The sequence below is a fragment of the Condylostylus longicornis genome, unplaced genomic scaffold (genome assembly GCF_029603195.1).
Source record: "Condylostylus longicornis isolate FDR11 unplaced genomic scaffold, ASM2960319v2 ptg000281l, whole genome shotgun sequence".
NCBI lineage: Eukaryota > Metazoa > Arthropoda > Insecta > Diptera > Dolichopodidae > Condylostylus > Condylostylus longicornis.
In genome coordinates, this window is record NW_026578245.1 from 17,499 (window position 1) to 30,461 (window position 12,963).

General features: G+C 33.6%; 1 protein-coding gene across 1 annotated transcript; it reads left to right on the top strand.

Annotated features, from left to right (window-relative positions):
• Positions 1-11,637: 11,637 nt before the first annotated feature.
• LOC129616678 (craniofacial development protein 2-like) lies at positions 11,638-12,285 on the top strand. Its single transcript, XM_055532305.1, has one exon. It carries the CDS (start codon positions 11,638-11,640, stop codon positions 12,283-12,285), a length of 648 nt encoding a protein of 215 aa, XP_055388280.1.
• The last annotated feature ends 678 nt before the right edge of the window (positions 12,286-12,963 follow it).

Consider the following 12,963-nt stretch of genomic DNA (forward strand, 5'->3'; position numbering starts at 1 on the left):
TGGATATCTATTTTTTTTAAAGCTGTGGGTGAACACATTCGTCGTTTGATCGTTCATCGTTGAGAATCGTAGCATCAAAATTATAAGTAAAAAATTAAAATAATTGCAAAAAGTTAATTAAAATAGTTGATTTAAAATTAGTTGTGCATTACATTGTAAGATAATGGCAATTTGCCATAAGTGTAGAACGAGGATAAAAAGAGAGACAGGAGTAAAATATACTGCGGTATGTGAAAAAGTGTATCATAGTACAGCGAAATGTTGTGGTTTAGACCAATCGGCGCTAGGGTTGATGGATACTAACCCAAGTCTCAAATTCATTTGTGATGACTGCATTCAGTACATATGTACATAATGTGGACAATATTCTGTCAGGGTATGGAGCGCAATGTAGCAAACAATTCAGAGTATCTCAAAGAATAGAAATTGGAATTCGAAAGTGCACTCAAGAAAAATGAAATAGAAATTAAAGAAGTTCAACAGGCGATCGAGCTTAGTTATATGGAAAGATTAGAAAGCATATCTAAAGAAAAAGAAAAGGAAATGGAAAAAATAAAACAAATATCTGACGGCTTCAAAACAGAAACGGAAAAACTTAATGCAACATTGAAGTCAACAATACCAAATTGAATTGAATTGAAGCAAAACAAAACCTTCAATGAAAAAAGCAGTGCCACTGGTCGTTAAAACCTAACACAAAAAATCAAACGTGTCAAATTACAAGAAGTGAATTAAATAAGAAGGTTGATCCAAAAAAATTGAAAATAAAAAATATTGTTAATAGAAAAAATGGCATGTTATTGATTGAAGCTGATAACAAAGAAGAACTGGAAAAAATTAAAAAAGTATTAAACATAAACTTAAAAGAAAAATATGAAATAAAAATCCCAGTAGATGTCAAACCCAAATTTGAAGTGGCTCATTTGAACACAAAATATACAAGTGAAGAGTTAATTGATAAACAAGGACTACAAAATTCACGTTTGGAACATAGTGATATGAAAGTTATTTCAATATTAAGTACTAAAAAGATGGAGAACAAAAAATTCAACGCTATTGTGGAAATAGATAGAGAATTCTTACAACGTAATTGAAAATGAAAAAGTATGCAAAGGATGGGAAAGATGTAAAGTATTTGATGCAGTGCGTGTCCTTCAATGTCACAAATATAAGTGCTACAACCATAGGGCATTTGAGTGCAAAAATGATGAAACCTGTTTACATTGTCATGGTAAACATAAAACCTCCGAGTGCAAAGTACGAGTAGAAAAAATTAACAAATGTATAAACTGTTCGAAACCAAACGACAAATTTAAACTTGGATTGGATGTTAATCTTGATACGTTGGGTAAAATACGCTTTGTGTACTTAAAAAATTGAATATGCTGAAGGAGAAAATGGGATACTGGCAATTACAGATACATACCGATAACCACAAAAATTCAAAAGCAGACATCTTTACAACACCAGCATCAGATAACACAAATTGCAAAAAAACCATTTAGTAGAAAATCGTTTAACCACATATTCAAATAATACAGCAACTGTATGTGTAAATCGAGTAGCAAAAAGTTCATTCATTATATTCAATAAGAAAGTGCTGAATAAATGCTTTATAAAAATAAAACATAAATGTATGAATATGAACAAAAATAACAATAACAACAATAATAATGGCTATAATAATGATAACAATAATAATAATAAAAATAATAATAATAAAAATAATATTAATATGAATAATAAAATTAACATTAACTATAATAATGATAATGATAATGATGTTGATGTGCGCAATATTATTTTGAATGATGGTAGTAATGGAAATTTCAATGTTGTAAAAGCTGACTCGTAGACGAATAATACATTTAAGTCTACCAATGAAAATTTGAAAAAGTATTTGAATTGGATACAAGGCGAAATATTGAACCCAGACATTGAAACAAAAGCATAGCTATATCTCAGAATGTAAAACCAAGTTATATTAGTCTAATATTTCCACCAGTAGCAAAATTAACATAAAAAGCACTAGAACAAAGTGATAGCATTTACGTACTTTCGCGTTTGAGAGATCATAAAATATACAATAATGTAAGACTTTATTTAGCATGTCTATTTGATAAAAATGATGTATGTGTCGATGGTATAACTCAAGTTAATATTAAAGTTTTGATTAATCAAGAACGGTTACCAGCTGACGCAGTAAAGCTTCGTAATGTCTATGATCAATATCACGAACAAATTGGTATCTCTCAAAAGGAAGTAGCTAATGATTTGAAGACCTATAGAGCCACGTGATAAGTAAATACAGAGAACATCTACAAAGAACAAGACTGGCGTTGCACTAGTACATAAAACATTTAGGTAAACGATTTTTGAACAAAATAATTTTGATTTAGATTTTGATATGCTGGTGCATTTAGAAACTTTTGTTAACAAGCCGAACTTTATTTTTGTTTCTGTAATTTGGATTTTCAAAAATGAAATAGCTGATTATAACATTCCTGATTACACTTTTTTTACTAATATTAATGAGTCGTATGCTGTTGGTGGTGTGCGTGTGTTTGTAAAAAATAATTATTCGAATTCAGTTGTTACAAATTAAAGTCTTGTATCTCCTGATATTTTGAAAATTGATTGCAAAATTAATGATATTTCTTTTTCTTTTATGTGTAGTCTACACAGTTGTTCTGTTAATGTATTTTTTAATGAGTTCAAAATTTTACTTTCAAATATAAATTCTTGTAATCTAATAATTGTTGGTGACTTTAATCTAGATTCTTTAAACAACACAGAAAGTGTTGACTATTATCTTTCAATTTTAGCCGATAGCGGCTTGTTTTCTTTTATTAATGAGCTTTCTAGAATTAGTTCTGCGTTTTGTTTAGATCATATTCATGCTCGTTTCGATGTTATTCCTGTGAACTTGTGTGAAAAGGGAGTTTTGAATTTGTGGGTCATTGCATAACTGGTCTACTTGTTAAATCTTTAAAAGTTAATAAAACAAACAATACTTCTAGTATGGCTTCAATTACAAAAATAGATTATAATAGGCTAAATAATATGATTCTCTTTGAATTTTGGGACTTGTTCAACAAGAACTCGGTAAAAAATAAGAAAATAGAATTAATATATAGTGGGCAGCTGATGACAAATGAGTTTCTGATTCCAAATGAATTTAATGATTATTTTTCTTCGGTTGCTACCAAGTTTACAATTGAAATAAACGGCGTTCGTAACAGTTTCTTCTTTGATAGCTTCAGTGTGCTTTTAGGCTTATTTGCAGACCAGTTAAAATCTGCAGTTGCGCTAGGTTTTCGTGGTTTTATGTTTGATTGGTTTAAATCCTACTTAGAATGTAGAGCACAAAGAGTCAAAATAGGTAGCAAATTTAGTAGCGTTCAATTTATTAGGTTGGAATAACCAAAACTGACCCTTGTGGGACCTGACCCTTTTGATCTGGAGTTTGAGGGTAATTTAACAGCTTTTGCTAATGATTTTGCCATTTCCTATTCTTGCAATAGTCCACTTAATTTATCGTGTGCGACCAATAAAGATTTTAGCTTGTATAGATATTGCTTTTTTCGACATAGGCTAAATGTTAATGATCAAACAAAATTAATGTTTTTTAATCTTACACAGAAGGAACTTTTTGATATCAATCTTGTTTTCCATTCATCTGGTTGCAAAAGTGATTTTATGAATAGTGATTATAACCTTAGTGACAAACATAAACATTCTGTCTGTTGTAACTCTGCATGCTTTCGTATGGAGGTAGTTAATCAATTCAAATATTTAAATATTTTTATATATAGTATGTTGAATTAGTCAGCACATACAAATGCTCTAAAATCTTATTTGTGCTCTGCCTTACGTAATTTTTATCGTTTGAAAGCATTTGTTGGCAGAAAACTCTATTGATGTTTTATTATGGTATTTTTCATTCTAAGTTACAATATGGTATACGTTGTTGGGGTGGTACTTATTTAAAAATTTAGCACTATTGATTTTGCAAAGATGCGTAATTAGAAAAATTTGCCACAAGCATCGTTTATTTCACAGTATGGATTTATTCAGAAACTTGAAAATTCTACCAGTTAGACAACTTTAATATTATAGGGTTTAAAAGGTTTTTTACCTAAGAAGCGGTTACTTAATTAGTAGAGCTCCAAAACGCTATGGTTTACGTATTAATCAAAGATTCTTAGTTAAAGTTCCAGTTTTTAGAACTACAAATTATCACAACTTCTTTGATATAACTTCTGTTCGCTTGTTTAATAAACTTCCTGAACAAATACGTGCTACTAGAAATTTAAATAATTTTGTTAAAAATATAAAAGAATGGTCTCAAAATTACAAAACTTTCCTTCAAGAAAATTTAACTTTCTGCCATTTTGAGTAAAAATTTCGAACGACACTGCCAGACAAAAAACAGTAGTCTGGAACTTTAATCTACTAAAAAACACCCTCCCCAAAATAAATTATGAAACTAGTCGGAAACGACTAGCCATTAAATTTAGTCCAACTTTTTTGATTATTTAGCAGTTTTTGATCTGGCACAAGCTGACAGTGTACTAGGTACTCATTGTTCCTGATAAAAAACATTAAACTAACTCGAGATGTCTTGTACGTTTAAGTCTCCTAACAAAGTTTTGATTGTCAACCATTCGAGCCGCCTCAATGTTGACACGATTGAATAAACGCATTTTATGATTGGCTGCTGCTTTTTAATTTCATCTGTGACCCTTAGGATCGTTAGATGCCTGTGTATATCGGCATCATGAACATACCAGGAGGCGTTTACAATGTCTCGTAATACCCTATTTTGAAATCTTTGAATAGATTGAATATGAGTCTGCGAGCGCTGCGCTAGCCGCATAATTGAAAACGTAAGCCCAGACAGGCTTGAATATTTGATTATATATCAAAACTTTGTTTTATCGACAACGCAGAACGCCTTCCATTTAAACTTTCTGTATTCCTCCTCGAGTTGAGATCCCCTTTTCTTTATGTGCTCCTTCTATGTGAGCTTTGCGTCCAACGTCATTCTCAAATACTTGCCGCGTTAGGTCAGTTATTCGAAGAATCTGATCTATGGTCGAACGGTTCAGGAGAAAAACAAATTGATGATCGGGACTAACTTTTTACTTTCAATTATAGGCTAACACCTTCTCAATAAAAGTTTCTGTAGCATTTTAAGGAAGTTAATAAAAAGTCGCCTTGTCTATAGGTTTGCCAGGTTTGAGCAACATAATTATCTCTGCAACTTTCAAAATATTGGGCACGTAATTAAACCTTATACACACATTTATTAGGCGCGTAAGCATCGTTATACCCCTTTTGGGTAATTTTTTCAAAATATCGGCCGTTATTAAATCAAAACCTGGAGCTTTTGTAGATTTAAGAGTCCTGATTTCCTCTATAACATTTCTTTCCTTGACAATTGAAATTGTCGCGCTATCCTCAACAAAAGCACCTCATGCAGGCCCTGACTATCATGCGGATGGAATATATCGGCCACATAATCAGCAAACGTATTTACCTTGTCCCTGTCAGTTTTTTCCTACGTTCCATCTTTGTTTTTAGTAGAAGCGAGATGTTTGATAGGTTCTCACTCGCCGTTAATTTTGAACATAATTGGCAACCGAAGCCTCCTTGGATTTTCTAATACAGCGTCTTAGTTGCTGCGATTCACGATTATATCTAGCTTTACTAGAAGGATCACGCGTTTGCTGCCACCTCTTTCTCATTCTCCTGATTTGTGTTACTTTTCTAGTATATGTGGAGGATAGTTAATGTCATCCCTTCTAATAGCATTGGTTTTCGAACTACTCCAACTCGCATTTTGAATAATTTTGGTAAAATTTTCGGCTTCCTTATCTATCTGCTGGGTCGCTCTTATTCTTATCCAGTACGAATCCAGAAACGTCTGAACCAGAATGGACGGAGGTCTGGCTTGTGATCGATCCCTGAGGGACGACAGAAATTGAGCGTGCTGCCTTGCGTGAGGTATTTATTGCAAACTCCGAAATAAAACAAAAACAACTGCAATGAACAAAATAAAAGGATTTTATACCCCAAGTGGTAGTTCAGTATATCTATCAGTATTTCAGTACATTCAGTATATCAAACTACTACTATCGACCTTTTTGTGGTAAAAGTAAAGAAAATACGTCTAAAGGCGACAAATAGAAAAATACCAATATGGGTGCAGTTGATGAAATAAAAGTTCAGAAAACTTTTAACTGCCACTTTGATATAAGAATGAGTAAGCTAGAAGTTCTTTGTAAAGGATTAAAAAATTAAATCCAGTACCTCAAAGAGGGAAATAATAAGCTAAATTTGGAATCAAGCAATGTAAATGCAATGACAAAGAAAGTGGAATACTGCACAGGCAAGCAGGATCTGGCCCGAGAGACCGATTGGATTCTCAAGACAAAAAGCAAAAAGCGAAGAGCAGATATGTCACCTGAAATAAGTCCTGGGGACAAGGTGATCAAAATAGAAAAATTTGTGCACATAAAAATTCCCAAAAAGAAAATGGAATTATGGAATAAAGAAAATGCTAAAAGAAGCCAAAATAGACTTTATGGTCAACACGAAGAATAATAATCAATTTACAATCAATGTTGATCAAGAACAAGATTACAGAGAATTAACAAAAAAAATAAATGAATCTAAAGTAGAGCGGTATATCTACGAAAATAAAATTACAAGAACCATCAAGGTGATTGTTAGAGGCTTGCATCTTTCGTGCCAACCTGAAGATATTAAAAATGAGCTAAAAGAGAGGGCTTTAAAGTTACTGAAGTCGTTAATAAAATAGAGAAGCAGATTAAAAAAAACAAGATCACTATGACCCGCCTTCCCCTCTTCATGTTAATCTTTGAAAATTCGGAAGACATAAAAAAAATTTACAAAATTGATGTACTTCAGCACATGAAGATTGAAATTGGGTCACTAAAGAGGAATAACTTGGTTCCTCAATGCAAAAGCTGTAAGAAATATGGGTAAACACAGAGGTTCTGACAGCGTCAATGTGCCAAGGGTGCTGGTCCTCATTTGACGATAAATTGTAGTAAGCAAAAAATCTATGCTACAAAGTGTGCAAATTGCTTTAAAGCACATCCTGCGAATTACAAGGATTATATAGTCGCAAAGGAATTACAAAAAAGGAAAAATAGCTTTACAAAACATAAACAAATAAAAACAAAAACCAAAAAATACGCCCAAAATTCCAAAAAACTTCAAAAGCAAATACATTGATAAAAGCGTGCAGGGAATACAATATGCCCAAGTAGCGAGTGATGGAACATATAACCATACCAAAGAACGAAGAGATTTACCACCTCAAAAACCTGCTGAAAGCAATATAAATATATTAGAAATGATGCAAAATATAATAAAAACTATGAACGAAATCTCATTGAGATTGAACAAATTAGAAGACAGGCATGATAATGTTTACGTATGTACGCCAAAAAGAACAAAAAATAATGGACGAAAGTAAAAAAAGAATTGCGGCATGGAACGCAAATGGCGCTTTTAACAAAAAGCGTATATTAAAAGTATTTCTAACGACCCAAAATATTGATATATGTTTAGTAACAGAGACACATTTAAAACAGCAAACAGATATAAAAATAAATGGTTACCTAGAATATAAAGCGGTGCATCCCAATAATGAATCAAAAGATGAATGCGTTATTTTGATAAGGAATAATATAAAACATAATGAATTAAGCAAACTAGAAAGAGACGATAACCAATTTGTTGCTGTACGAATAGAGTCTTATAAACGAAATTTCGATGTTGGTGTACTTTACTGTCCTCCGGGACGTGTTTTAAAGAGTGGCCCATTCAAAGATCTCCTGAATCTCCTTAAAGAAAGATTTATTCTGGGAGATGACTATAATGCCAAACATATTGATTGAGGTTCTAGATTGATTTCAACAAGAGGTAGAGAGCTAAGAAAAGCTATTAAGGAGATCGATTGTCAGTAACAATCCACTGGTAGGCCGACATATTGACCAAGTGATAGAAATAAGATACCAGATGTGCTAGACCCCTTTATTGTCAAGAAAATCTGGCCAAATTTCAGTAATTTAAAAGATAACTACGTTTTGGTTATGCAGTTATATTAAACTTAACTAAAACAGTTACCAAGAAACAAAATAAGCTCATGTTGATTAATAAATCAAGAGACTGGACTGGACTAAAATAAACTTAAGAATTAAAGTACGAACCCAAGATGATTTGGATTCTGAGGTATCGATTTTAGTAAAATCATACAAAGCGCTGCCTGGAATAGTACAAAACAATATGAGTACAAATTCGTAGGTATGACTTACCAAAGGGAAATACTGAATAAGATAAGCTAAAGGAGAAGAGCTAGACGTAAAAATCTAAAAAGAAAAATAAGAAAAATCAAGGAAGATTCATTTGATAATTACATTAAAAATTTGTCAACCGAACAAGAAAGTAATTATTCCTTATGGAGGGCTGCAAAAAATATTGAAAAGCCAATTTTACATGTTCCCCCTATTAGTGGAACGGATGGCAAATGGACAATGGAAAGTAAGAATAAGGCTGTAATATTTGCAGATCACCTTGAAAAAATTTTTAGGCCAAATGACATACACTCAAACATAAATATTGTAATGAGAAATGTGAGAGCAGAAAACGTTATCGCTTCTTTTGCACAAAGTGAAATAGTGGAAGAAAAAAAGTTTAAAGACAAGGAAAGCACCGGGTAATGATTTAAATACCTGTGAGATACTGAAACAATTACCAAAAAAAGGTATAACAATGTTGACTTTTTTAACGAATTCTGCATTAAGGTTAAAGTATTTTACTACTGGTTGGAAGGTGGCAGAAGTTATAATGATACCAAAACCTGGTATACCTTTAGATGAGACCAAGTCTTATAGACCAATTTCTCTGCTACCACTTTTGTCGAAATTTTTTTAAAAGTTATTACTGAAAAGAATGGGAATATAATTGAGGAGAGGTCATTAATTCCGAACCACTAATTTGGGTTTAGAGTAGGAAATTCAACTACTGATCAAATTCATAGAATTACAAATATTATTGAGCAAGCTCTAGAGGAAAAGCAAGTTTGTGCAACAATTTTTGTATACGTGGCTCAGGCTTTTGAAAAGGTTTGGCACGAATGATTAATGTACAAGTTAGTAAAAATATTACCAAAGCAATATGTAGATATTAAGAGTGAATAAGAAAAAAAAATATTTAGATATTCCTTCTTTTTATTTAACCGACATATTATTTAGAATTAAACAGGAGGGGCACTATTCCACATTTTGAGAAATAAGACCAGGTGTGCGACAGGGCAGTTTTTTGAGTCCAATACTATATCTACTTTTTACAAGAGATGTGCCTCAAATAGAAAACACAATTGATACTGAATACAAACGATACTGAATTTATAGTAGTAGCATCAAATATTGACGACCACATAAGAAAGTTGCAGCAGGCAAGCAATAGTTTTGATGCTTGGACCAAGAAACGAAAAATAAAAGTAAATGAAACTAAGTCCGCACAAGTAAATTTTTGCAAATAAAGTTCTTGTAAACCCTTCACGTGCTAATTTAAATGTGGTAAATGCGGTAAATGAAAATGCGGTAAAATATCTAGGAATGACACTGAGTGTTAAGCTAAAATGCAAGGAACATGTTAAGAAGAAAAATGCAGATTTAGAATTAAAATATAAAGAAATGTATTGGCTCCTAGGTCGCAAGTGAAGGTTGCCAATACAGAATAAGGTCCAGCTCTATAACCAAAATATTAAACCGGTCTGGTTGTATGGTATCCAGTTGTGGGGATGTGCAAAACAAATACATGTATAGCGAATACAAACGTTCCAGAATAGTGTTTTACGGAATATGGTGAATGCCCATCCTAAAGATCTAAAGATTCCATGTATAATTGACAAAATTAGCGAAAGAGCAGTGAGACGTGGAGCTCGTCTGGAGCTACATGGCAACGCAGAGGCTTCTTGGCTTCTTGCTATTCGGGATTCTGCCAGAAGGCTAAAGAGGACTTTGCCTCCTGATTTGGCGCAAAATGCGCTTCACCAAATCGGGGAGCGTTGAATCTTTTTCAATCTATATTATAGAAAATTTGATGGTTGGTCTAATGGAACTATGATCAGAATATAAGGAGGAGGTTTTTGTGGTAGAACACTAACTAACTATGGATTGGCCGGGAATGTCATGTTAGTAGCATTCATGCTTTTCTCCTTTCTTCGATGAAGAAAAAAAAAATCTTTTTACCGTTCAATCTCTAACCGAAATCTTGATCAATCTGTAGTTCTATTTGTCAGCGCAGGTTTCGCTCTTTTCATTACAATATTTTTCTTAAGTTTAAAAATAACCACCGAATGATCGGAGTTAAGATCATAATTATCATGTACCTCAATGAATTTTTCGCATTCCGTCTTGTTATGAAGAAATCTATTAAATCTGGACACTTATTAACATCGGTTGGCCAATAAGTTAGCTTCGCAGTACAATGAAAAAGGCATCCCGTGCCGCCAATTGCTGTTCTAATTTCCCTTCCTCTGGTTGGAGTATGCCTTCAACTGAACTCGAATCAGTGTGCTTGGCGTTAAAGTTACCCCCCAATATAAATCTGTCGTCTAGGTCGCCCAGAACGTTTTGAAACATTTCTCTTATTTTAAACCTGGCGTGACAATATAAAGCAGCCACTCTAAAGATCTGAACCGCCGCCATTTGCATTCCGTCGGCTTGCATCTGGAGCAGATCACAGTGCACTATACTTTTTTATCTTATTATCGCCGTTCCGCCCTTCGCTATATTTAAAGGGCGGTAGTGTTGTAAATTCTATAACATCGAAACTGAATTCTGCTTCTTAAAGTCATATGCGTTTCACTTACGAGGGACATATCTATATTCTGTATATGTAGAAAAACCTTAACCATGTCCTTTTTATTTGCAATACCATTGCAATTCCATGTTGCTAATTTAAAATTATCTCATGCCATAATTTACCAGGTTTTTTAGTATTCGATTTTTTCTCCTCGCTCTCTAAAATGCTCAAGCTCTGAGAGATTTTGTACATCATATTTAGCATGTTTTGTATCATATTTTGCATTTAATACAAAACATTCAACTAACCTTTGCTTTATTGCTTGTGTTACTGTAATCGGTTTTCGTTTGGAAAACGTTCTTGTATGTTACATCTTTAGACACTATTCTCGAACTGAATTGCCTCGGTGGTCGGCCAGAATTCTATACTATACTATACTGGGTGGGCCTCTAAAAAAATTGAAGCACTTTGCTGCAGTGCTCATTGGCTTACTACAATCTGCGGTTAAGTGCCTGCCACAATTTGGTTCTCATTTGGTTCTATGTTCTCTTGTGGGAGTAGTTCGAGTCAGTGAACAAATGAGAATGGGAGATCGCTTTGATGAAGCTACTTCAACATGGGTGATTTAAAGGTTCATCAAGGATTACAAGGTCAGGTAGGATCTTGTAATAGGAAGTGACGTTGGTGGCGGCAGCGTTATTCCACAGCTTTTGAAGTTACTACCTTGGCGTCAGGTGGCAACTGGCCGTAAAAATTTTTAGCCGAAAAAACACAAACTCCATGATGAAAATGAGGTCAAACAGAAGGAAAGATTACACTAGGGCGTTCCCCAGAAGCGACGAACCAAGAAAAGTAAACAATCCAAGCATTAAAAAAGTAAAAGCAAAAATCAAAATCAGAATCGGAACATGGAACATTGGCAGTCTTACAGGACGAAGCAAGGAACTTGCTGAGATACTAAAAAGAAGAAATATAGATATATGCTGTATTCAGGAGTTGAAATGGAAAGGTGCAAAAGCACGAAAAATTGGTGAAAGTTATACAGTATTGTACAACGGTTTCAACGCAAAAAATGGTATTGGAATAGTATTCAAAGAAAACATGTGTGATAAGATTATTGAAGTTAAGCGCATAAGTGACAGGCTCATGTACGTCAAAATGGTCATAGAAAATAAGATATATAATATTATGAGTGCATATGCTCCTCAAACGGGATGTGACAGTCAAACAAAGCTACTATTTTTTGAATCTTTAGAAGAAACAATGCAGGCGATATCATTAAATGAGGCTATTATTTTGTGTGGTGATCTAAATGGTCATATAGGTAGAGCAAATGGTACTAATAGCCCTTGCCACGGAGGTTTTGGCTACGGACAAATTAATGAGCAGGGTGAATGGATCCTTGACATAGCCAGCGCATATGATTTGAAAATATAAATAGTTGTTTCCAGAAAAAAGATGAGCATCTCATATCGTATAGTAGTGGGGGCTCATGCACGCAAATAGATTATATTATGTGTAAAACTTCAAATGCACGTCAGTTTCTGGATTGTAAAATCATACCAGGTGAATCTCTTACTAGTCAACACAGACTCTTGCTAGCGACTTTCGAGGTGGACTCGTCGAACTTAAGAAATGTAAACTATCACTCGAAGAAAACAAAGTGGAACAATATATATAAAGATGAGGGAAATGCATTTATTCAACAAGTTAACCGAAATTGCGAGAGTCTAGTCAATGCAGCACAATTTATATTAGACGATGGCTGGAAAGAATTTCATAATAAGGAAAACCGTTTGGCAAGGGAATATCTTGGTACTACAAAAGGCAAATCTTATGGCAAGAAAGAAACTTCGTGGTGGAGCGGCGATGCTCAAGAGGTGCTTAAACAAAAGAAAATCGCTTTTAAACAGTGGAAAAAAGGGCCAACATATGAAAATCATGCTATCTACAAACAAACTTGTAAAATTGCGAAAAGGACCGTTGCCATTGCTAAAAACAACGCGTATCAAAAGTTCTATGAAAATCTGGAAACACCTGAAGGGCAGAACCAAATTTATAAAATCGCCAAAAGCAGAGATTTTGCAACAAAAGATCCAATATCAACCAGGTTCA